The sequence below is a fragment of the Oppia nitens genome, unplaced genomic scaffold, assembly GCF_028296485.1.
Source record: "Oppia nitens isolate AA-2021 unplaced genomic scaffold, nextdenovo-longstitch-racon4-pilon3 scaffold4_pilon_pilon_pilon, whole genome shotgun sequence".
Lineage (NCBI taxonomy): Eukaryota > Metazoa > Arthropoda > Arachnida > Sarcoptiformes > Oppiidae > Oppia > Oppia nitens.
This window is the reverse complement of record NW_026533232.1, coordinates 2,992,266-3,019,504: the sequence shown is the minus strand read 5'-3', so window position 1 is coordinate 3,019,504 and position 27,239 is coordinate 2,992,266. Positions and strand designations below refer to the sequence as shown.

At 27.8% G+C, this 27,239-nt stretch overlaps 6 protein-coding genes across 7 annotated transcripts; 3 read left to right on the top strand and 3 right to left on the bottom strand.

Annotated features, from left to right (window-relative positions):
• Window positions 1-22: 22 nt before the first annotated feature.
• LOC128959905 (uncharacterized) lies at window positions 23-1,775 on the bottom strand. Its single transcript, XM_054305938.1, has 4 exons — window positions 1,263-1,775; window positions 1,042-1,151; window positions 876-982; window positions 23-821 (listed from the first exon to the last, which is right to left on the bottom strand). Exons 1-4 carry the CDS (start codon window positions 1,543-1,545, stop codon window positions 80-82), a joined length of 1,242 nt encoding a protein of 413 aa, XP_054161913.1. The 5' UTR covers window positions 1,546-1,775; the 3' UTR covers window positions 23-79.
• A 3,668-nt stretch (window positions 1,776-5,443) lies between these two features.
• LOC128960482 (transcription factor CP2-like) lies at window positions 5,444-8,291 on the top strand. The gene is made up of 5 exons (XM_054306575.1): window positions 5,444-5,803; window positions 5,902-6,626; window positions 6,716-6,996; window positions 7,057-7,984; window positions 8,214-8,291. The coding sequence occupies exons 1-5, from the start codon at window positions 5,685-5,687 to the stop codon at window positions 8,261-8,263; spliced, it is 2,103 nt and encodes a 700-aa protein (XP_054162550.1). The 5' UTR covers window positions 5,444-5,684; the 3' UTR covers window positions 8,264-8,291.
• Window positions 8,292-9,922: 1,631 nt separating this feature from the next.
• On the top strand, window positions 9,923-11,656 carry LOC128960428 (uncharacterized). Its single transcript, XM_054306502.1, has 4 exons — window positions 9,923-10,057; window positions 10,120-10,238; window positions 10,437-10,491; window positions 10,666-11,656. The coding sequence occupies exons 1-4, from the start codon at window positions 10,012-10,014 to the stop codon at window positions 11,562-11,564; spliced, it is 1,119 nt and encodes a 372-aa protein (XP_054162477.1). The 5' UTR covers window positions 9,923-10,011; the 3' UTR covers window positions 11,565-11,656.
• Window positions 11,657-11,754: 98 nt separating this feature from the next.
• LOC128960429 (ras-related protein Rab-11B-like) lies at window positions 11,755-13,332 on the bottom strand. The gene is made up of 3 exons (XM_054306503.1): window positions 12,811-13,332; window positions 12,350-12,739; window positions 11,755-12,278 (listed from the first exon to the last, which is right to left on the bottom strand). The coding sequence occupies exons 1-3, from the start codon at window positions 12,848-12,850 to the stop codon at window positions 12,055-12,057; spliced, it is 654 nt and encodes a 217-aa protein (XP_054162478.1). The 5' UTR covers window positions 12,851-13,332; the 3' UTR covers window positions 11,755-12,054.
• Window positions 13,333-14,253: 921 nt separating this feature from the next.
• LOC128960497 (protein draper-like) lies at window positions 14,254-21,438 on the top strand. Of its 2 annotated transcripts, none has more exons than XM_054306594.1 (24): window positions 14,254-14,369; window positions 16,572-16,677; window positions 16,748-16,843; window positions 16,956-17,062; window positions 17,127-17,193; window positions 17,261-17,286; window positions 17,553-17,757; window positions 17,818-17,856; window positions 17,925-18,045; window positions 18,117-18,232; window positions 18,303-18,579; window positions 18,647-18,755; window positions 18,829-18,962; window positions 19,037-19,160; window positions 19,232-19,274; window positions 19,343-19,359; window positions 19,419-19,493; window positions 19,546-19,736; window positions 19,805-19,910; window positions 19,968-19,993; window positions 20,051-20,156; window positions 20,216-20,344; window positions 20,411-20,440; window positions 20,513-21,438. In XM_054306594.1, coding segments are annotated over exons 1-24 (3,099 nt in total). In that variant the 5' UTR covers window positions 14,254-14,368; the 3' UTR covers window positions 21,361-21,438. The 2 variants fall into 2 exon arrangements, with proteins under 2 accessions (XP_054162569.1, XP_054162570.1); XM_054306595.1 differs by lacking the exon at window positions 14,254-14,369 and adding an exon at window positions 15,713-15,738.
• A 678-nt stretch (window positions 21,439-22,116) lies between these two features.
• On the bottom strand, window positions 22,117-25,875 carry LOC128960565 (Golgi apparatus protein 1-like). The gene is made up of 2 exons (XM_054306682.1): window positions 24,529-25,875; window positions 22,117-24,465 (listed from the first exon to the last, which is right to left on the bottom strand). The coding sequence occupies exons 1-2, from the start codon at window positions 25,707-25,709 to the stop codon at window positions 22,218-22,220; spliced, it is 3,429 nt and encodes a 1,142-aa protein (XP_054162657.1). The 5' UTR covers window positions 25,710-25,875; the 3' UTR covers window positions 22,117-22,217.
• Window positions 25,876-27,239: the final 1,364 nt, after the last annotated feature.

Below are 27,239 nucleotides of genomic sequence, written 5' to 3'. Positions count from 1 at the left end.
GATTAACACACAATATTTGTCGATAAAAAAATTAAAATGATTTACCGGTATAAAAAAATCTAAATTAAATCAAACAATTTTATATTTGTCGGTAAAAACCTAACCGAAGAGTCGATTTAGAGTCCAAAAGTTGTTGTACATAGTCTTCATTAACTTCAATCACATCTTCATCGCTCACTTTAATCCAAGAGGAATCTGAAAGGACATTCTCATCACATAAACAATTATCAGATGGTTTAGTCGCCAAAACATCTTGTGATGAATTTATTACAGCGTAATAGTGACCGTTATTATGCAAACCCGAGTGCATTATAATGCCGTACAACGAGTACTGTATTTCTTCATTAATTGTCGAGTATTTTAAATGAAACGGAAGAGTAAATAACTTCTTTGATGTATTAGATTTTCTCTTCGATTTGTGTCCAAAGTCTGGTAGTGTTTCTAAAAACATAATCAACACATTTGGGGCCACTTTTATGGAGTTCATGGTTGAGAAAGTAGTCATCGTTAGACACTTTTTACAAAAACTTTTAATTTTCTGAACATATTTGCGATGAACGACATCACTAAATGTTGGCATTTGTCGGCCACAAGATATTCGCCGATAGTCATCACTTGTCACATAAGTTGGTATTTTAATATCGGCGAACAATTCATCGGGAAGTGCGACACTTATTTGGCATTTAGAGCACATCCTATTCGTGGCCAGAGTTCCGTCGAAGCGATCGAACCGAATGGATGCGTATCTGTTAAGCTGTTCGTTGACCAACCAATCGATAAACTCATGACAATCGTGTTGTAGTTCCGGTTCAAAGCGATTGCTGTAATAATTTTAAAAATTTAATTAATTAAAAAAACATGACTTTAAGTCTTACGTCAACGACTGACAGATATTAATAAATGATTTCATCAGTTCTTTATTATCACTTGGAATCACTTTCTTACAACAGTTTACTTCATTTTGTCTGAACTTTACAAATATCTGAAAATTAATTAATAATTATTTTCATTATATTTTAAACATTTAATTATAAAAAATACCTGATGTAAACATGAGGTCAGTTTCATCTGATTTGTGTCGTCTAATTTGTGTCCAAATTGTTTGTTTAATTTACAAACAAATTGTCTGAATCCCGGAGTGACTCGCAATACTGTAGTCATATAAATAAAATAAAATAAAATAAAATAAAATAAAATAAAATAAAATAAAATAAAATAAAATAAAATAAAAATAAAATAAATTGATTGTCAATCAGTCAAACCCTGTATAATAACATTAATAAAACAAGTATTTCCTAGATTTGGAAGACCAAGGATTTCGGACATCACATCTTCGCTATCGTCATCTTCGTCTTCATTATCTTTAACTCTGGTCAGTAAAACACGCGGACAAGTGTCCAGTTGTTTCAGTTGTGCATCAGATATAACTTCGGTGTCGATATAGACGCAGCCGTCGGGAGTCATAATCTTTTTGAAAGTGTTTGGACACACATATGGTTTGCTATGATGTTTGACATTACGGTTAACACGTGACGAGTAAAGCATTACAACTCGTATTATATAAAATCCAATTTATTTGACAATCAAAACACTTAATATCAATAAATAACTAAAAAAAGTATTTAAAAATTAAGTTTACAATAAAAACAATTTCATCAAAATTTGTTTAAAAATTATATCAATTAATTGAAATACTGATTAAAATAGCGATTCAAACGGTTTGATTTGAATGAAAGCTTTGATGTCATCAATAGTTTTTTGAATTAACACTCAATGCGTTTAATGTCACATGAATTACAACTAACCAATCAAATTGTGATCAACTAATGTGTATTGTAATCATAAATAACGTTTACAAACAATTCATATGATTGTACCCCTAATACAACACTAAGTATTACATAACAGTATTATCAATAAATATATTCAATTACTATTCAATTAATTATTATTAATAACTTTAGATATATGTGACTAAAATTCTGGTTTTATTCAATAAAATATTTGCTTTAAAACATAAAAATATGTGACTATATTTGCTTAAAATTGTAAAAATAGGTGCTTATAATTGTTTTGAAAAGTCTAAATATGTGATTATATTTAAAATTACAATTAAGTAATTTTGTGTTACAATTAATGATAAAACAATATTTTATATTTTTCTTATTTAAACTTAAAAAACATAATATAAAAATATTTAGCTTTTAAAATTTTGGTATAAATTTTAATTAATGCAAATAATGCTTTCACTCCTATTGTCTTTTAGTAGACATTAGGAAATTGTTGAAAATATATCATAAATATTATGTTATTAATCTACAAAAATAACAAATAAATTTGCATTCATATAAAATACTATTTTTTTAAATTTCAACACAAATAATACATAATAAAAATGTAATTCAACTATTATTTTACAGTTATATGCGAAATATGTGCTAATAATTGATAATATATAACTACCTTTAAAAATATGTTGTTATAAGTGTTTATGTGACTAAAACTTTTGATATAATTATTAGTTTTCAATCAATTGCTTTTATATCTAATTATTTGTTAATATCTTTAATCACTAAAAATATAAGTTATATGTGAAATAAATGCTCTAATTATTATATTAAGTATTTACAAAATTAAGTATAAGTTATTTTTTGACTATTTTTGTGATAATTTTAATATTAAATTTATATAAAACAAAAAACTAGTTGACAGTGAAAATTACATCAAACTATAAAATATAGTACATGTAGTTAATGACAATTGAGTTAACTGGTCTCTGAAGACATACCATTTGTTGGTCAACAACAACACTGTTAGGAGAAGTCATACTCGAGATTAGGATCACTCCTAAGCCTATCCTTCGGACCACAACTGCATTTCGGTTATCACTTTAGGACTCATAACGACTGGACAAGTGATCTCTTGGTTGTCAACCAAACACATTAACAACATTTGTGACAACAGAATCATCACTTGATCCCTGTCCTCAAGTCATAACATAATATAATTATTATACATTATTATTATAAACTTTTCAAACAAACTCATTTGAGACCTCAAAGGGTAGCTTTTATTCTAATATTTTGTTTTGCCATATATTTTACAAACAATTATTTAATAAAGTTTTGCGATTACTGTATATTAACATAAATTTAAAAAATTAATTTATAAATAAAAGTTATAATCAATAACTTGTTTGTTCAGTAAATTTAAACTCAAATGGCATCCATTGGTCTTTTCATTATAATATATAATATATTGATTCAAATATTTAAGTTTACGATAAATTAAAATAAGTATTTTATTTATATATTTATAATATAAAACCTTTTAATTTCTATAAATATATTTTTATATACAGTAAAAGTTATAGTACGCTACAAAAGAATTTTATTTTATAAATTATTATCAATAAATGTGATTACAATTTAAATTATTTAAAAAACTACATATTTTTTATATAAAACTTTAATTACTCACAATTTGTGACATATATTTAGCCGATTATTGTCTTCGGCCTTAATTACATATAAAAATACATATTTTTTGTTTTATAATATATATTGCGATATATTCAATATATATACATATATAATATTATCTATATATAGTATATATTAAATATCTCACACCAGTCTCATAAAAAAATTTATTTTTATATTCTCTAATAATATAAAATATTATCGACTAAACTAAAGTCCTAAATATATATATTTTTTATTTACTTATTTATATTAATAATATATCTATCAATAATTAATTTAATATAAATTACAATATCAGAGTTAAGCAATGGGTAGGGGGTTAGCCAAAATGATCCCACCCTAAGATAGATATTTTGAGATTTTAATCCAATTTTTCAAGTTTATAAAAATTATAATTTTAATTGATAATATTTTATCAAGTCTTATTATGTTTTTATATTTTTAAATTTTAAATACAGAATTATTTTATTTTTTTAATTATAATTAAAATTTGTTTTTATTAATTAAAAAAAATATTTAGATAAATAATGTAATTTATTGGGAATATTTACTTATTTTACTGGGGATTTACACGGGAATATTCGGGAATTTAAGGAATTTTTAGGGAATTTTATCTTGACCATTTATTGACATTTTTTGCTCTAAGGTTAGGATAGTAGACATTGTAAATAAAATTTATAATTGAAAATGTATTTTATTTAATGTCTCAATCCATGAATGTATGAATCAATAATACTGTTTCAATGTATGATTTATTCTCGATTATAACTATAATTTAATGAATTCATCTAGACACTTTTATTATATTTAGTTTTAAACTTTTCATGTTTATAATAAAATTACTGGTCATTTAAGTAATTTAATAAAAAAACAAACATTTTCATCTAGTTTATTTTAGTATTAATAGAAATTGGATAACTATTATAATTTTTGAGACATTCCCAATCAATTTTGATAATTTCATAAAATATTTATATATCATTGTATCCGTCATTTAAATGCAAAGTTGCAAAAAAAAATAATTTTGTTTTATGTCAATTCCTTTATATAGTTTTACTTGAAAAACCTCTGTCACTACTTTTGTCTCCTATTTTATATTAGAAGTTATACCTAACATAACATAATTAGTTTGATTAATACTAATTTGTATTCAAAACATTGATAATGATTATCAAACTTATTCATAATTATTTCCTATTTTCTCTTGTATTAAATTACAACTAGTAGTAGTAGTAGTAGTCATGTGACGAAAAATTTGTTTTTAAATATTAAAAAAAATTATTTTTACTATTAATTACAATTTATATAACTATTTATACATTATATCAAATGTTAACTCATTTATTTGATCTAAACATTATTAAATCAATCAATCAATAAGTTATTAACCTATAGTTTATTGAATGAGAAATTTTTTCAATGTTAAGCTTTATATTAAATAAAAACTATTTTTAAGTGTGAGATTTCAGTTGCTATTATATGCTATTAATATTATATACAGTACTGTATTATTATTGTTGATTATGTGTGTGCTTTAAATTGTGTACAGTATTTACTTTATTATACTGTATTGAAATTTGTCGACATGTGATTGGCTTATAATTTAAATGTCCCAGTGTCAACTATTAAAGTAAAAGCAACAAAATTGCATCTAGCTAAAAGTTGTTCTACAGTATATACAGTATATTAAAATGTCATAATAATAATAAAAATAAAATTGATCTAGCAGAATCTATTTAATATTATTTTATTTAAATGTCAAAACTATGTTTAAAACAATGTTTGTATTATAGTTTGATTTTTTAGTGGAAAAGTTGGTCTCAATAGTTGTAAACACATTACAGTACTTTCCATAAGCTTTGTTAAGATTTGACAACAAATAGCAATATATTTAGTGATTTTGATGATAACATATGTTAAGTAAATGTAGTTTTTGTGGTCACAAATGATGTCATTAATAATAGGTGTCAGTAATGGTATGTGTATTGCATGTAATGGCAGTGTTTTGGGCCATAAACTGGTATTTTATTGAGTGATTTGATTGCTTCTCATTCAGTGATTCAGTGATGACATTGTGTTTAATGTAAATATTTGTAGTGTTTATGGCATTGACTGCAAACAACAACATATCAATTGGCTATTTATAGACCTATTGGGCGCAGTTGTCTTGTGTGGACAGTTCACCCAAATTGTGGTCAAATGACTGCAGCTGTTCACTGGTCGAGTGTTGATGACATCGATGATGCCTTGGCTGCTGACTTTGATGGCAGTCTGTCGGGTCTGGGCATGGAGTTGGGGACCGGGTCTTTCAATATGAGGTCAGTCATCATTAATAGACTTGAATGACATGATTGTCATGCGATAAGACTTTTTTGTTTATCTAATATATAAATCGTTTTGTTTACGTCTTCCTCAGCGAGGCTCTGATGGCTTTGCCTAATCTGAGTGCTCTCAAACAGGAACATCACAGCCATCATAATCACCACAATCACAGTCATCATCTGCACAACAATGTTAACCATTCATCAGCTAATCACCAAAACTCTCGTAATTCCCATCACTCAGAAGGAACCACAACTCATAGGAACAGCAGTGTCTCACCTCTTCTACATTCAAACGCTGAAGAGGCCAACTGTCCCATAGCTGTAGTCCACGGAAAGAAAAACCGTTTGACTTATGGAACTGAAGACGAGTTGGTCACCACTGCTATCAAGAGGTTCTGCTTAAGTAACGAATGGGAATCCAATCTAAATGAACACAACAATCGGTTTCTTATATCAAACAATTATCTCAACGATGATGAATGCAATGATGAATGCGCTAATGATATTCGGTGCCAACACAGGCATTCCTCATCAGTCCCAGATCTACGCACAACAGTTACCGGAGCTGTCAATCAATCGCATTCAACAGCTTCATCGCCATCGTCCTCATCGACTCCCACTCCGACCACAAATTCAGTTTTGGCCCAAATATTATCAGTTCCACAATATGTGACGGGCTCTCCCTCTCCTACTCGCGAAGTCGTTGCAAACAACTCATTGAGTACCAGAAGTACTGCCAAATTTCAATATGTTTTGGGAGCGGCCACCAGTATGGCCATGAAGTTACACGAAGAGACTATGACGTACTTGAATCAGGGTTTGTATTAATTTATAATTAATATATAATATTATAAATTACTTAGTATTGTATACAATATTTATAACTATTATTGATGTGATTTAAAGGACAATCTTATGAAATAAAACTTAAAAAAGTTGGGGATCTCAGAGAAATCAGAGGAAAAATGCTTAAAACCATAGTTAAGGTTGGATTTCAAGAAAGACGATTACAATATATGGAAAAGGAATTGATATCTCAATGGAAACAACAGAGACCTTCCGATAGGATTCTTGAGATTGATGTTCCCCTCACTTATGGAGTACACGACATATTTGATGATCCAAAACATGTCAATAGATGTGAATTTTTTTGGGATCCAACAAAAGAAACGGGAGTTTTCGTTAAGGTATTTGTGCCACGGGTTCACTCAAAATGTTATTAATGTATTGTTTTATTTAAATTTAAGGTTAATTGTATAAGTACTGAGTTCACACCTAAAAAACACGGGGGCGAAAAAGGAGTGCCATTCAGGATTGTTATTGAAACCTATCCGCATAACGGCACGAGTCCATCATCATGTCTTCACGCAGCTTCATGTCAGGTCAAAGTGTTTAAACCCAAAGGTGCCGATAGAAAGCATAAGACAGATCGCGAGAAAATGGGTAAAAAACCGCACTCAGAACAAGAAAAATTCCAGCCATCCTATGACTGTACCGTTTTTACCGACTGTTCTCTCGACTCATTGTTCTCATTTAGTGCACCCGCATCTCAATCTACCTCTAATACCATTTCAAGCACTGATGCAAATCCTAAATCCATTGAATCAAACAAATGTTTATCACCAGAACATTCATCAACTCCTAAACCCATTTCAATTAGCAGTTTTTATGAAAGTGATTCTTCTCATGATTTGATATCCAATTGTTTGCCGACCACTCCTTCAATCAATAGTACTTTTAAGCCATTAGCTGTTGACTCAGACGCCGATCAGACAACCAAATGGCTTCAATTGAATCGATTCAATTCATATATCCGTACATTTTCCAACTTTGCCGGATCTGATATCCTAAGGTTATCCCGTGAAGATCTCATACAAATTTGCGGACTGACTGATGGCATTCGGCTTTACAATGCACTTCATGCCAGAAACATAAGACCACGACTTACTATTTATGTCTGTTTGCAAAACGATGAAGTGTTTAGAGCCGTCTATTTGGAAAACTTATCGGTCAAAGAGTTGACTACAAAATTAAGTGCAATATTGGTGTCGAACAACAAAATGAGTTTAACCCGAATCTGTATGTGGGGTCCATCAGGTATTCGCATTTTAGTCACCGACGATGTCGTACGTAATCTTTCAGAAGAGTCTATGTTTTTAGTTGAACTTAACAAAGGTTTGTTAAAAAAACAGATATAACTTATTACGACAATTCAAAATTATTCAGTTTTAAATTTAAAGTTTTAAAAAATATATTTTTATGTTATTATATTTTAATTGAAATTTTTAAAATTATTAGCCATTAAATGAAAAAGAAATTGTCTTAATAAGTTTATAGTCAATGGCTAGCATTGAATTTTATATATTATTTGATATACTTAATTTATACAATTTTTTAATTATAGATCAAAGTGGTGACAAACTTCAGGCACTACTTAAACCTTACAACAATTAAAAATGTTGGAAATCATTATTGACTGTAATTTTTAAGTTAAAATATGTTATGACAACTATACTTATTTTTAACAAATTTTCATTTAAACATTAACAAACATAATTAATAAAATTATTATAAGTTTTATTATGAAAACAACTTGAATGACAAAATTGCACATTTCGGACATATCATTGATTTTAAAGTGTTAAAAATAATGAAAATGAGAGATTCATTAGATTTGTTTAATGAAAATGCAACTTATTTTGAATTATAAAAATATAATATTTCATTTCTTATATAATTTTTTTTGTATTTAAAATAAGTATTTTATTTCATACAAATAAGAAACAATTTGATATTATTAATCGTTTTAAAAATAATAATTTGTCTTTTGTTTTTTTATGTTTGAATAGTATTTATAACATAATTTACAAATTACATGTAGTTATTATCATGTTTATACTGTATTAGACTATAATATATAGTATTTTAGATATCTGTTACAACATACATACACACACACACACACACATATATATATATATACTGTATATATATATAATTTACACACTAGTTATTTATTTTTTTAAAGCAAATGAAATTTATAATAAATAAAAATTAATTAATTAAAATCACAGATAATGCCTAATTACCAGTTAAAGTTTAAAAAAATAAAATATATTTTCATAAACAAAAACAAACTTTATCTAAAGTTTTGATTCAAAACAAATATTTAAAAAATATTACTATCTTAGATCATGTTTATAATTTATAATATATTTATAGAGATACCGTACATACGTATATTAAAACTGTATAAAACGCATTAAACATTACATTATTAATTACTTTTAAATTGTAGATAATTTGTTGTTTTTAAAAGTTTATTTTCCTGATTTTTATAATTATTATAAATGTATACATATTTGCTAACGATTTGTGTGTAAAACACAGAGAAACCGATTTTTACTTATATTAATGAGTATTTAATTTTAGACTAAAATTCTGTTGTAAAAAACAGTGCCATAAATATGGGAACCAATCATTCATTTGTCTAATTGTTTTGTGATTGTTTTAATCGATAAAACATTTTTGTATCTATTTGTTATTATATTAAATTAAAATGCTTTTATATCAATACATTTATTTATTTATTAAACGAAACACATATTACATTTACAGTAATGTACTGTATTAATGACTCATTATTAAAGTAAACTACTAAGTTTTTAATTAGTTAAATAATTTAACTATATCTATATATATACCGTATATACTTTATTTTAATTTATAAATATATAAGTAATTATAAAACAAAATAATATAAATCAAAGATAATTAAAATATGTTAAATTATCATTTGTATAAATCAGCTGACATTACATACAGCATAAAAAATTATATTGAAATATATAAAATGTGTTATAAGTTATAACTAATTAAACAACAAAACTATAATTTTTACGATAAGTTTTCCGTTTGTCATATGAAATGTATATATATATATTTTTATCGCAATTTTTCGGATGTCTCCAAACTAATGAATTAAAAGGCGTTTTTTAATCAGTTTTTTTATAATTATATTTGTTTTTTTATTATTTTATTATTAATTATTATTTTCAACACTGATTGTAATAATTGCAAATGAATATAACTTATAATACAGTACAGTATAAACAGTTATGGAAAGTATTTCTTTAAAAATTGTGAATAAATATATTTTTTTAATTATTTAGTTTTAATAGTAAATTGACATTTGATTAACTATGGAAGTGAATGATCAGCAAAAGTATCGATTTCTTATTTTGGGAGGTATTTGACTGCAATTATTTAATTACTATTTGTGTTATTTAAATACTTAATAAATAATTTAGGAAATGGTTTTATCGGTCGAAACTTTGTTGAGTTCTTAATCAATGAAAATATTGCTTCAAAGATCAGAGTTGTCGACAAAGTTGTGCCACAAATGAATTATTTTAATGAAAGACATAAGGTTTGGATAAATTGTTTATTATATAAAAATATGTTAACTCTTAACAACTTAAATATTATTTTTATGATAAACAGGTATAAAGTTATCAATTTTCCTGTTTTTTATAAAAGTTGACACAAATTCCTAGACTTAACACATAAATATACTGTACATGAATTTAAATCAATTTGCTTTAAAATAATGATTTTTTATTCATAGAATATATTCTCTAATAAAGTGGTTGAATATAAATCAGCGAATCTAATAAACAAAAGTTAGTATCAATTTATCAAGTTTTTAATAAATTTTTTATCACTGAAATCAATACCTTATATTAATTTGATTGAATATAACAAAAGTTATGTCATGCGATACTCAAATAGGAGTTTACATCAAATGTGAAAAACAATAAATCTAATTAATGATTATTTTTCAAATTGATATCTAGTTTCGTGTCAAAAGGCATTTGAAGACGAGTTGGCATTTGATTTTGTTGTAAACTTTGCCGCAGAGACCCGATTGGGACACTCGGAACCAGTCTATGAGGAAGGCGTTTATAATCTTTCCATTAACTGTGCAAAAGAATCGGCAAAACAAAATGTTAGGCTATATGTGGAGCTATCGAGTCATCAATTTCAAGACAAACTAATTAATCATTCATTAGACTCCACTTGCGATTCATTACTGCCATTCACACCATTAGCCAAATACAAGTTGAAAGTTGAAAAAGATTTAAAAAATATTGAAAATTTAGATTATATTATCATTAGACCCGCACTGGTCTATGGATTGGGAGATCGTATGTCTTTAATGCCTCGGATTGTAATTTCATCGGTTTATAAGCATTTAAATGAAACGATGAAACTCTTATGGAATAAGGATTTAAAGCTAAATACAGTTCACGTCCAAGACTTATGCGATGCCATTTGGTTTTGTTGTCTTAACGGCAAAATTGCAAACATCTATAATGTGGTAGATATGGGAAACACCACTCAAGGCATTATCGACCAAATTTTATCTGATATATTCAGTATTCAATTTGATTACTGGGGAAACAATATGTCTAAAGTTATACTAAAAACAAAAGGTTTGGATGAATTAATTGAAGAAATCAATGACAAACATATGAAAAGTTGGTGTGATTTGTGTGTAAATCATAAAATATTAAATACTCCAATCAATCCTTATTTATATAAAGAAATGCTTCAAAACACCAATTTATCACTAAATGGTCAAAAAATCTTGAGTTTAGGATTTTCATATAAAAAGCCAATTATTACTAAAGAATTAATTTTGGAGATAATAACGGATCAAATAAAATTGGGATTATTTCCAGATATTTTATAGCAAATTATTAAATGTATTAAACAATTTAAGCACAAACATTTACTTTAGGTATCACATGAATTGTTATTGTGGTAAATAAGATAAATCATTAAAAAAAACTTCATTTTGTTTAAAATTAAATATTTATATTTCAAAAATTTGTAATAAAACATTTTTGCTTAAAAAACTGCATTAAATTATATAACTGTAGGGAAGGATCCATTGGCTTATGAATCAATAAGCTATTGTTTTAACTACAAAACCATAGCTTATGTTTGTTTAGTGAACGCCGATAAAATAATCACAAAAATATCATATATTATACAATATAATCAAAATTGACAGCAAAATGTTATAAATTGATATATAATTGAATGCCTAAAACAATCGGTTATTTCTCTCTATATTATTATTAATCAAAATTTTCAATATTAAAACAATTCAATGATGTTTTTTGTTAACAGTGTATTAATATTAATAATATTATCTAAATGTATGTCTAAAGTCGTGTTTATGTCTGACAACACGGCTTCTTATTTCTGTCCGAATTATCGGTCGGCGGAATGCTTATGGGCCTAATGTTCTCGGCTGATGGCGACGGATCATCACCGCCAACATTAGTGATCTGTTTCTGTGAGACAATCCGATAAATTTCAGTCAATATCTGTTGAAACGCTGCCTCAACATTGGTTGAGTCCAGAGCTGATGTCTCGATAAATGACAGACTATTCTTCTCTGTAAACAAACAAAACAATAAATAAGATAATGTCGGGTGTGGTCATTGGTCATCATAAGTGTCAAATTACCGGCAAAAGCACGGGCTTCATCAGTAGGCACAGCTCTTAAATGTCTTAAATCAGATTTATTCCCGACTAACATAATCACTATATTCTGGTCCGCGTGATCTCTCAACTCCTTCAGCCAACGCTCAACATTCTCGTACGTCAAGTGTTTGGCGATATCGTAGACCAACAGTGCACCGACTGCTCCCCTATAGTAGGCCGACGTAATGGCCCGATAACGTTCCTGACCAGCCGTATCCCATATCTGAGCCTTTATAGTCTTGCCGTCCACTTGTATGCTTCGGGTGGCAAACTCCACACCGATTGTCGACTTTGACTCTAAATTAAACTCATTTCGTGTGAAACGAGACAACAGATTACTTTTGCCGACACCCGAGTCGCCGATGAGGACAACTGTTTCAATGATAACATGTTATTAAACCATTGAATGTTATAATTATTGTCAGATATTTTTTGAAAGATACCTTTGAAAAGATAATCGTATTCATCGTCTTTGGAGACCATTGTGTCAGAAAAAAATGTTTTATAAAATTTCAATTAAAAAATAAATTATTTTTTTTTTTGACAAATGCTTTCAATCAGTTTTAAAGTATTTATAAAAAACACAATTATTTATGACTTAATTTTGTCGCACAAAACACTTAATAGTTGTTTAGTTGTAAAAAATAAGTGCTTTTCGGCTCAAAAATTGGTTATTAAATTATAATTAAAATTGTGATAAAATATTATATAACTGTTCACTAAATTGGTTGCAATTTAAGTGTTTTTGTCACTTAACGAGTCTATTGTTAACTGATTTCCACTAATAGTGTTAATAATAATAATAATCACAATATTAGCCGACATTTAATTCATTGAATCATCGCTTCAATCATTGACTGCTTATTAGACACTCATTTGACATACAATTGAATACAACATTCAGTGCAATGTTATGCCAATGCCTTACACACTGTCACTACTATTATAGTATAATATGTATAATATGTATAATATGGCTGTTATTGTAGTCTATGATAGAGTCAAACATACTATTAATGTATAAACCATTGAAAATATGAATATTTATTGAGACAATCATAGAATACTATTCAACCAAATGAGTCCCCAATAATGTATGACTCACTCAACTCAATGATAACATATACACAGTGTGTATGAAATTACTATCAATTGATTGCAAACTCAGCCCTCAATTGTTTGATCACATAATCAGTGAATTGTATTCAATATAGCATTTACTCTAAAAACGCCCCAAAAGTCATTAACAACTCAATAGATGGCATTAAATGCCAATAAATGATGTATTTGTCAATCAATTGAATAAAAATGTTTTGCCATTGATTTCAGTAATTAATTTGATTAATAAAAATCTATAGTTTTTAATACATTTATGTCTGTTATTTGAGACATGAATTTGTTATTTAAGTTTTTCTGTGACTTTTCAATACAATTACATTAAAATATTAAATTATTATGTGTTTTGTGTCTCAACATTACATTATTATATGATATATTAATATGAATATAACGGTATCACACGTTTGACACCAAAAACTCATTAAATTAAATAATTAATATTTAAAGGTATTATTTAATAGAAATAATTAGTCGATAATATCATTGAAATCGATATAATTGGTGCCAAACCTGTTAGTACTGTCAATCAAATTATATTTTTAACTTTTTTTAAATCACAAATATTATTGTGCGGTAAAGGCGTGTAAATTGATTACAAAGTTTCAATTTTGATGTTTGCATAAAATTTTAAGTGATTTTACATCAAATAATTAAATTGATTTGTAAATAAAAGATAAAATTTGAATGTTTTGATAAGCATTTCAATAATTGATTGACCATTAAATGTATTTTTTATTATCATTTATTTATAATCATTTTGTATACAAGTGTTAATTAATTATAAACAAATCAATCATTTATAATAAATTATAAAAAGTTTATTTAAAAGTGAAATAATATATCGTAAATAGCGATGATTTAATAATGTAAACTAACTCAAAAAGTAAGCGAATTAATTATTTTTCAATGATTTAACTTTTTTTTAATGAATAACTTGAAAATTACATGAATTGTAAATTTTTATAATTTATTATAATATTAGATAATTAGCTCTCATAGTTATTTTAGTCAAAATAAATTGAGTTAAATTATTTATATTAATATAATAATATAATATTAAAACACTACTTTAATATATTTTTACTATCTTTGCTTAATAATTAATTTTATTTAACATAATATTAATTCCTTAAATATATTAATACACAACAATTTAAATAAAAATACCGTATTTGTATACTATTAGTATATGATGTACACATTGTACAGTATATTGAAATAGATTAAAATTATTAATTTTTAAAATATGCAAAAATTATTAAATATTTTCGTGTTGTACTAATTAAATATTACTGTACACTACATTAACTATTTATCATAAGTTTGTTTTTTATTTGTAAATAAATTGTATATATGCAGTGAAATATTTAAAAAAAAACTTTCCTTGACTATTTAAAAATAAATTTAAATTGTTATAAAAATATTCATTCAAAGTATACGCTAATATATAAGTTGAAAATAACGGAAGTTATTGAATACTTTATTAGTTGAATAGTTGGCTTAAATGAATATACTGTATACATAACTTTTAGTATATATATAATTTAGTATATGTAATATTTATATTAATTAAATATAATAAATAACATCTAATATTTATTACTATTTAGAAAACAAAATCAATTATAATGAAATGTAATGCCTTTTAATTGGCTTGATTTACATTTAGTTATTACTATAATATTTATCAGTTTTCTAACTATACATTTGGTATTTTTATACTGTATTATACAGTCTGTATATAAGTAGTATATATCATAAAAATATAATTTGATATCAACTTTATATTTTATAAATACAATATCATAAATGTATAATTTAAAAATTACTAACATTTAATAAACTTAATACGATTAAATATGGTAAAAATTTTATATTAATAAATTGTTTTGTTTGTAATATTTTAATACTAATAATAAAATTAATATTAAGCAAACTTAAGTTTTTTTTATTGTGTGTTATTAATATTTATGTTAACGTATAATATATTGTACTATTTATTCAATGTTTTAGAGAAAAATTAAACCCTCATTAATTGATTATAATTGTAAACAATTACATTTGACAATATATTTTAGTTATTATTTGAGTTATAGTCTATAGGTTTAGATGATGTATACATTGTATAGTACAGTATTAACTATTGTAAATACCATTATATAATTTAGTAAAATGTTTGTTATTTTGACTCAAATGAAATCACAAGTAAATTATTTTTTTAATGAAAATTGTTTGCAGATTGAAAAATATCTGTAAGTTTAAAATTATTATTATTTTTGAGTCTATGATTATCGGTAAACAAAACTTTTACTGAACTTTTAGGATAGTCTATACAAAACATGTATTTGTCTTGTTTTTGAAGATTTTCAAAAAAATAACTGATCGACCAATGAATGAATTGTTTGTTATATAATATAACAGTAAACAACAATTTAAGTCATATATAATAATAATAGGTATTTGAATGTATGTAATACTTTGTATGAACCGGTCGTCCCATTAGGTGTTGTGCTCTCTGTATGTGAAAAGTCTTTGCCCTTTAAAAACCTTGAATTTCAATCTAATGTTTGTGTTTGACATCACTTTAAGCTTCATTTGACTTAAACTATAGACACTTTAAAGTTTAAACTTTGTTTTGCTAACTATTACTGTAATATATGTTATATTAATTATTATCTGTAAATATTGTGGTTATTAATTGCAAATAATATTAAATATTTTTAAAAATAGTTATGATTTAATGATTATTGAGAAAAACACTGTTTTTGATGGGAAACTCATAGGAGATGTCAGTTATGTCAGTGTTATATAATGTCATATAAGTGTTACACATATGTTATACCTTATTGTCTGTGTGTTTATGCACTGAATGCTATTGTATTGAATATACAACTAATGCATGCATTTGTTGAACTCATTTAACAACAAAACTGTTTAACTGTAGTCTCATTGACACCAAAATTGTTGTCAAATGTGTTCACAATTTAATTGATATTAATATCGTTTATATGATTGACTATAATTGAAATACTGTTGTATTGGTTCATCATTTTGTTAAGACATGTCTTCTGTTATATATTTATAGTGAAAATGAGTCTTCAGTTATTATTATTTGTGGTGATTAGCCTCTTGTTGTGGTCAAACACAGGCTATGCCTTAGAGGGTCCAAACATTTGCTTCAAAGAAGAAACGTATGATTAGTTTCAACGATACTTATTAATTGAATTAAATGTTAAGTAATATAATTATTGAATATAATAGTTACCCTAAAGAAGTCCAGGTGTCCATACAGATCCCATATGAGGTCAAAACAATGGGCTGGTGTCTGGCGGTTCCTCCGCGATGTCGCAAAACCAAGTAATGACAAATAAGACAATATGTTTAGTCACTAAAACTGTTTATTAATTGATAACCAGTTTGTAAAGTCTTTAATATCATAAGTAATAATCTAATAATAAAATGTTTACAGAATTGCATACAAAAAGGGATTCAAGAATGAAACCAAACTATCGACACGAAAGATAGAGACCTGTTGTAAGGGTTATGCAGAGACAGAGGACAGTAGTCAATGTATACGTATGTCAAACCAATGATACCATTGATGAGTATATTTTGATTAATTCATATTGTTGTCAATCAGCCATATGTGCCAACTCTTGCATTTTCGGCGTCTGTATTGCACCGGGAGTTTGTGAATGTCAACCGGGGTATGAAATCAATTTAAGACATTAATTGTATAATTATAAGTAAAAATGTTTTTATCTAAACTGTTAGGTGGGGCGGACAGACATGTAATGTTTGTAAGTTATTATAAATTATGTTTAAAATATAAGTAGAAATAATAAAATATTTCTGTAAATGTTTCTTAAACCTAAATACTATTTTTAGATTTTTATTTTATAATATAATTGTTTATTAATACTCACTAATAATTGCTTGTTATGCTTGTTATTTAATTTATTGCTGCTTTAAACAAATTAGGGTTAACCCGTAAGTTATGCATTTGTCAATGATTTGAGACATTTAATTAATTATTGAATTAAAATTCATGTATATATATATAAAGCGTGTCCAAAGGATAAATGGGGAAACAATTGTGAAAATGATTGCAAATGTGAGCACAACTCGAAATGTGATGCCGTGACAGGTGTGTGTACCTGTGCTCCCGGTTGGTATGGAGCTAATTGTGATAAGCCCTGTCCACTTGGATATTATGGTTACCATTGCATACAAAACTGTCGTTGCGATCATGGAGTGTGCGATCATATCACGTAATATTCAATATTAACAATAATTGATAATTTTAATGTTTATAATGATTTTATTATTAGTGGCGCCTGTACTTGTGACCCGGGATTTCAAGGACCACTGTATGTCTAATTAACAATATTAGTGATTATTTGATTTTTAAATATATTAATATTTTGTTATTATTTAGTTGTAAAAATAAATGTCCTGCCGGTACACATGGACCACAATGTATGAGTCAATGCATGTGTCAAAATGATGGTCAATGTCATCATATAACAGGCAATTGCCAGTGTACTCCTGGATGGATGGTTAGTATATGTGAATATACCGTATTTATAATTTAGTTGTTCAAATTAACAGTAATTAATTATTTATCCAGGGAGAATTTTGTACAACAAATTGTGCACTTTTGGGTAAATGGGGTAATAATTGTAGCCAATCTTGTGACTGTTATAATGGTGGGATGTGTGATCCTATCGATGGCTCATGTATTTGGTATGTGATTATATCATAATACTGAATCCTATGATTAATTTACAGGTATTTAAATGTTATTAAATTGCAGTAAATTTGGATATAAGGGAAATAAATGTGAAGAGGAATGTCCTACTGGAACATATGGATTAAACTGTGAAAATAAGTGTCAGTGTCTCAATGATGCCACTTGTGATGCCGAAACTGGTCGGTGTATATGTTTGCCCGGTTGGAAAGGACCACATTGTGAATACCGTTTTTGCGATGACAACAATGTGTTTGGTCCAGAATGTAATAATATCTGTCAGTGCTCTGTAAACAACACTATTTTGTGTCATTCGTGGACAGGAGAGTGCAGTTGCAAACCGGTCTGAAATTGACTTTCATTATCTTAAGTTCTTAACACTCAAGTTATTCAAATTGTTTCTTTCATAGGGTTATACAGGAGAGCTATGTCAACGACAATGTCCTCCACCCACATATGGTGATCACTGCAATGAAGTATGCGATTGTCAAAATGAGGCTCTATGTCATCACATTACTGGTATATTATATATTTTATTATATTAAATGATTGGTTAATCTGATATTTATTTATTTAATTATGAAATAAAAAGGCGAATGTCTTTGTAATGCCGGATGGATTGGAACCAAATGTGAAAAGTCATGTATGTCCGGCACTTTCGGTATTGGCTGTACTCAAAACTGTTCGTGTTTTGGTAATACTAAGTGTTTGCCACAAACTGGAATGGTATTACAATTGATGATTTGTTCAATGTTTTCAACTATCAATGTTAATAATTTTTTTTTTAATTATAATTGTAGTGTCTATGTCCGGCAGGTTTTACTGGATTAAGATGTGAACGTCCCTGTCCTCCAACTAAATGGGGACAGTCGTGTCAAAATAATTGTATTTGCCAGAACAATGCTGCATGCGATCCAGTCGATGGTTTGTTTTAATTAATTGTTTAAAAATTATTTTAGTATTTCTATTGTATTACAATATTTACTACTCGACAGGATTCTGTACCTGTGCTGCTGGCTATTCAGGAACTGATTGCAGGTATAGTTATATACTCTATATTATAAAATACTGTATTTTACTAATATTTTAATTTTTTTACTTTTCAGCCAAAAATGTTTAAATGGTAATTTTTAGTTTTTTTCAATGTAATTATTTGCTAATAACTATTTAAATCGTATTAAGCTTATTATGGAATCGATTGTAAGAATCGCTGCAATTGTAATGAATCCAATACCAGATTCTGTGATCACGTGACCGGTTAGTGAATTTGATTTATTAATAGTTGTCTGAAAATAGATTGATTTTTTAGGTGAGTGTGTCTGCAAAAAGGACTATTCTGGGCTCCGGTGCGAGTTTGACGGAAATCACTGTCTTAAAGGCAAATGGGGTATTAATTGTGACAAACAATGCAATTGTTTTGATGATACAGCGTGTGAAACAAATAATGGAGATATTTGTATTTGCAATCGAGGCTGGACTGGAACTAAATGCACGGAAAAAGTATGTTCTCTTATAATATTTTTATGTATCGGTAATTAATATTTATATTTAACATATAATAATTATAGTGTATATCCGGTAAATTTGGTAAAGATTGCTCGGAAACATGTCCTCAATGTCATAATACTGAACAATCGTGTCATCATATCAATGGTCACTGTATTTGTTCGCCCGGTATTTAATTTTTAATAATAAATAGAGATATATTTAATTAATTGAATAATTTTTTAGGATATGCTGGAATCAATTGTGGAGAGGTATCGTATTTGTTTAATTTATTAATAAAATTATTAAATAATTATTTTATTTAATAGATATGTCCGGCCGGTAGGTATGGAGATGATTGCAGTCAAGAATGTGAGTGCTCTCCCAAAGGCGGTGAATGCAATCATATAACTGGAGAATGCATTTGTTTACCCGGTTTGTCGATTAATATTTTATAAATTGTGTTTTATTTTAATTGTAATTTAATTTAAAAGGTTGGAAAGGAAGGACTTGTTCAGATCAATGTGAACCGGGATATTTTGGAATGGGATGTAAACAAAAATGCAATTGTTTGAATGGTGGCACCTGTAGAGCGGTTGATGGCGCTTGTATTTGTGCTGATGGTTAGAATAATTATTAAGCATTTTTTTACTATTAATGTATTTTTTAAATGTTTAAATTTATTTTAGGTTATATGGGTACCCGTTGTTCAGAAACCTGTAAGAGAAACATATATTTAATTTTTAATGATTTCATTGAGTTTATTGATATTAATATATCTGAAAATTTAGGTCCCGAAGGATTTTATGGTAATCACTGTTTGAATAGTTGTAAATGTGATACTTCGGATCACGTGTGCGATCCCATCAAAGGCTGTGTTTGCAAATATGGTTTCACTGGTGATAAGTGTGACGTAAGGATGCCATTGGAAAGCCGTTATATGTTGACTGAAGCACCCGAATCATCCAACGGAGGATTAATAGCTGGAATTATAATTTCAATTATATTACTGATCAGTGCATTGGCTCTTGTTTTTTACTACAAAAGACGATTATTAGATCTTAAAACCCAGTTATATGTGACTTACAGAGCTAATGATGGGGACAGTATAGAACAAAATCATTTTGATAATCCTATATATTCACAATCACTACCATCGCCGCCAAATAATGTTAAAAATATTCACAACAATCTAAATAATAACAAAAATATTGTCTCACAAAAAGCCAAATTCTTGTATTCACCCGACGATAATTGCTGTACTCGTGTTGTGGACAGTTGTGGTGGCGCTGAAGCATCCAATTCTAATGTTTCCAATATTTATTCAGAAGTCGATGAAAAGCCAAACAATAAATTAAGAGACAGTAATATGAATCCAAATATCTATCACAGTATAGAAGATCTCAAGAGATTAGTCGACAAAAAGGAACCATTTTATGATGAAATCAAACGAAAAAGTGTTGAAGTGTTAGGCGAAGGAAGCAGTGGTTACGATCACTTGCATTATGATAGACCCCGAAGTGATATTAAACCAAATTATCAAACACTCGATACGACAACAAACACTAATTTATTAAACAATGAAATACCAAATAATTTAACGGAACCGTCAACGAGTTGTTCACAAAATGATACATAACTTCCAATTAATACATAATACATAATATCATAATTTTTACAATTTTTTATTATACAATATTTAAATATAATTTTTATATAGATTTATAATATTTTTATGATTAATATTCTTTTATTATTCATTTTATTACAATTTATTTAAAATTTAAGTTCAAACAAGTTTAGAGTCAGAGTTAAGTTATTTTTATTTTATTATATCTAATGTGATATTATTTTCATTTAAAAGTATGGTTTAATTCTATAGTAAATTATTCTTATATTATTTAATTATAATATATATATATATATATATATATATATATATATATATATATATATATATATATTTATATATATAATTATTTATACTTTATAACTTTATATTTTGTATATTTTATTTAGTTTTTAATTTAGAGTAATAATGTATTTATCGCAAACGGGCAGCACTTAGTGATTGTCCAAAAATAGCTCAAATACCATAATCATATATATGGATGTATTTAATTAATAATTACTAAAATTATTAATATATTTTTTATACACAAAATAATAATAATAATGAAATACTCTCAATTGTTAATTAACTTCAAATATTTAAGAAATTTAAACTATAGATATGTTAAACTAGATATACATAATCAATAGATAATCGTTATATAAAAAACATGTTAAACACAATAATGAAACTAAACTACAGTTTAAATTTGTTTAAATGATTATGAAAGCCAAAAATTATTGCTTAAAATAAAAAATTTATTTAAATTCTAAGTGACTTTACATTTAGATTAAAACATTAAAATTTATGGTCACAATTGATATGAAAGATTAATAATTTGTATAAACAATGATTAGATGAGACAAACAATAAATAAATAAAATTTATTTAATCTTATCATTTGTGGCAATTCGTTTCGTTACTCGACCGCAGAGGAGACCGCCGGCGAATATGACGGACACACAACACATCAACACAAATATAAAATAGTTCTTTGATGGCGAAGAGGCCACAACTTTATAGACATCGGCCACACTCTCTGCGGGCGCCAATTGGGCCGCATATTCAAACATCTCAACTCTTTTTGTTAACATAGTCTTACATTCAGGACTCAAATGTGATGTCGACTCGTGTTCGGCCAACAAACATGAGAGTTGTCTCCCGTGTCCGACGGGAATATCGGAACAAAATCGTTTCAAATCTTGTACACAAACTTTATAGAGAAGTGGATCCGAGTGAATGTCAGCTTTAGTTTGAGTGATAAGTCGGGCCACTTCTCGACGACACAAGTCATTTGTTATCTCTTTATTTTGAAACTTCATTTTCAGACATTCTGTTATGTCATTAACATCTTGTGAACATTTGATCTTAATTTCATATTTACAAGAATTATATAAAATTGGATCCAATTCTATATTATCAGAAACTTCTTGAATTATAGAAACAATTTGTGTTTCACAAGTTTGTGTCAATTTGTTTAATACATATTGTTTTTTAAGACAAGCAATCACTTTGCCCTCTAATTGTTCATCATTTGGATGTTCGTCGAGAACTTTGGCACAGAATTTCGGGACATCCTTTTCGCACGCAGTCTTCAATTGTGGATTTAACCGATAGTCGCTATTTTGTTGAGCTAAACGCTTAATAACAATTGTTCGGCACCTGTCGTCCATACCTATGCTGTGCCGGTGATCGCGCAAACATAACAGTATGTCTTTGTAATCATCATTTGGACAAAATTTAACAATAGCTGCCTTACAATTAGTGACCAATGGATAGTCTACTGAATTATCATCCATTTCTATCCGTTGTCTTTCAAAAAGCAAGCGCTGACAAGCTTTGGTCAGTCGATGCATATTTGATTTCAAACACTCAACCACCCGTCCCTCTCCGGGTTCATTATTAGGACACAAGGAGTTCCTATCGTGAGCACAAGCTCTGTCTAGAATAGGATCTAATTGTATATTTTCATTTCTTTCCAATAACTCGACTTTAAGCTGATTTTGACAATTAGATGAAATTCTTTGTCGACGTCGACTACTCATAGTATCATTGAATACAATACCACTCAAACATTTAATGACTTCATATTTGGTTGTAACTGAAGGACAATATTGGAGGACATCCGGACGACACAACTCTTTAAATCGGTGCGAAAATCTATAATTCTTTAATTGCAAAACTTGGAAATGATTGATAGCGACAACACATTTAGGATATCGTTTGACTTCTTTCTTATTCTTGTTTAGAATCAAACACTCCATGACATCACTTTCATCTATATCTCTGTCTAATATTCCGGTACAAACATCTTTAATGGCAACGGCACAGACTTTAATTATTGGATAATTAAGTTCAACATAAGCGGCTAAATCTTCAGTAAAGTTACCGATAGCCTGTTGACATTTGGGCTCTAAATTCTCGTAATTTTGTTGAAGACATTCAGTTTCGTAACCATTTTTAAGAACATCATCTTCTTGTTGTCCATCAAACTGACCGCTACAATAGTGGGATAAATCTTGAATACACGGCTCCTCTATATCTGGCATAAGATCCACGGATTGGGCTCTCTGTCTCATAACACGTCTGATATCAAAAACACATTGTGGAGTCAGACGTGTTTTGTCATTTGGATGATAAGCATATCTATACAGACACGACAAAACACTTGGTCCCCGTTCTAAGTCCATAGCACTCGGCTTAATAATCCAATCTCTTTTTGCGTGACAATATTTAACAGCATCGGTATGACATGACTTATAAATAGGTGCATCCAATTCAAACTGACGAACCATAAAATACTGAATTTGATGTAAATTTTGTCGACAATCATCACTAATATCTTTAGAATTCATGTGATCTAATAGACAAGCCATGACTCTTCCCTCTCCAGGTTCAATATCCTTGCAAACCAATTCAACTGATGCTTGACAAGACTCTTGTAAGACTGGATCCACTCTCCAGTCTTCAGCTACGTTGGTTTCCTTAAGTAGATCCTCAAGAGATCTTCGACATTGAGAGGTAATTTGCCCCCTTTTCATGCCTTTACCTCTACTTCTTTTCGTATGTTTCATCAAACAATGTAAAGTTTTGCCACCTTTTTCAAGACCAGAACAAAATTCTTGAATATCACTAAATAACAAATTTTGTAAATTAATAGTAAAATAATTTTGATTAACTTTAAGCAACTCATACTTATCACAAGCAGATACTAAATCTGGGGTTAGATTATAATTATCCATAAGATTTCTGCGATGAGACAACATCTCAACTCTGCATTGAGAATCAATTTTCTGGTTTTGATTTAAGGCGTTCTCCAAACAGAGCAAAATCTGTGCCAAACGTATCTCTTTGTGATCAGAAGTGTCTTCACGACACTCATACTTCTTGATATCCTGTTTGCATGTTTTGGCCAATCCATGGGCCACTTTGTAGTCGCGAATGGCCAACATTTCTCTCTGAAATAACTTTTCTCTACAATTATGACTCAAATCTTTTTCGAGTTTATGCTTCATAAGACACCGATAGACGCGTCCGTCTCCCGATTCAATGCGATGACAAAACTTTTCCCGATCGTCACGACAGGCAAAGTACAGTCCTCTGTCCAGATGGAAGTCATCGCTTTGAAGTTCAGCAATCCTTAAGATTTGATGTTTACATTTAGTCGACAACTTATCGGTAGACTTCTCAAGACATTCAATGGTCTCTCCCTGAGTGTGGAAAGAGTCGACATTCATATCGATTCGTCCGCACTTCAAGTCATCAATATCTTTGGCACAAAAATCTGTAAACTTATGAATGAGTCGATAGTCGCTGAATATAATTAACTCAATTTTGGTCAAAAAGTTTTTGCACTCGACGTCAGTCTCGGGAACGAGTCTTTCAATGAGACACGACATGAGATTAGCGCTCGGACTCATCACTTGTTCGTCTTCAGCCTTCAAGCACTCGGCGTTTTCGGTGATCAGTCTATTGCACACATTTTTGGCATAACCGGCAAAACTATTATCATCGGTCAGATTGCGTTTGAATGACCACAACAAGTGATGACACACTTCAGACAAATAAGTATCCTTTTCTTTGTTTTGAATACACGTCAGTACCGATAAATTGTTGTCCAAATCAGTGCCCATTCGGCCGCATATCCTTTCGATATCCTCTTTACAGTCGGGATGTGCTGACAGTTTGCCCACCGGTATCGAGTCCGGTGTCCTGTGATGACCACTCTTACCAATTGTGTCCACACTGTTAATGGACTTGTCGTCAAAGTATTGGCCATTTTTGGGCAATCTTTGGATCAAATGTTGGTCATCGGCTGCAATACCGATGCAAATACTTGTTGACAAAATCAACACTAAATTAAAAACTAAATTCATTGTTGAGTTAAGTATTGATATTACTATTCAATGCATTTCTAATGTTTTTATTATGAATTGAATGTCATTAACATGTGATTCAAATGATAAGCAAATTGTTTAACATTTGAAACATTGATTGACTTTTGTTATCTCAAAACAAACAAATGTATGACTGCTTTGAAAAACATTCAATAATAACAAAACCAAATGTTTGTTAAATTGAAATAAATTCAAGTATTGATCACTATTTGGCAGCACTGCTGACAATATATTATATGCTATTATTAATAGTCAATTAAATTAATTATGTATTATATCAGTAATCAAAAACATAGTTTTGTTACAATTGCATCCAAAATATCCAAAATAAAAATATATAAAATAATAATATCAAAATACATTTGATTCAACTGAATTAATTTAAATAAAAATATCCAAAATTAGTGTAATTACAATTTACAGTAATAATTTTACCTATTATTATAAATCATTTATTGAAAATAAATAAATTTGGATATTTTGATTTATATAAAATAATTTTGGATATTTTTATTAGAATTATTTAAATTGGATTAATTGATTTAAATCAAACACTTTTTGATATTATAAGTTTAGATATTATTATTTTGGAGATTTTAAATTTGGATATTTTGAACGAAACCCGTTTTGTTATACTTTAAGCAAACTTTAAAAACTTTCTCATTTAACTATAATTAATAAATATAATAATTGCATATTATTTTCAATTATTGATCAATAATTTTGTTGTTAAATAATTTTGTTTACAATATTTTACTTATTAATACATACGTAAATTTAATAATATATTTAAGATATAAGTTAATAAATTAGGACATTTATTATTTATAGATATAGTTAAAAATGTAAAAATATTTTATAAAAATTACCAATATATCAAAAATTAGATAATATTGATCACAAAGTAATTAATAATAAAAATTACTAATCTTTAATTAAATCCATATTAAATAATTGCTATTATTGGTCATCAAAAATAGAAATATGTGTTTAATAAAGATAAAAAATTGTAATTAAAAGTCCGGATATAAAATCTTAAAAAATAAAAATAATTTATTAAACATACAATAATAATAATTTTTGTTATTAAGATAAATCCAAACTATGATAAAAACATATATAATTTGTTTATGTCGTGTCCGATGAGCACAGGTATCAATTTCAATGGATAAATACTTTGAACTTATTTATCGATAATAAAGTAAAGTATTTGGCGGATAATAACGTATTTCAAGGATATAATTGAAATTTAATTTATAATTAATTATAAATAATATTAAAAAACGAATGAAAGAGAAAACAACAAAAACTTTTTTAATTCACGTTATTTGCAAATATTTGTGAATAATGAGGTAAAATGCAAATAAAAATAACAAATTTATAGTTAATATCAATGAAAAAGTGGAGTAAAAGTTTGCTCTCAATTAGATTAAATGACTTATCAAATATAGACAGCTTTCTGTACAAATCATTTCAAAATACAGTTTATTTGATTTATAAATCATATAT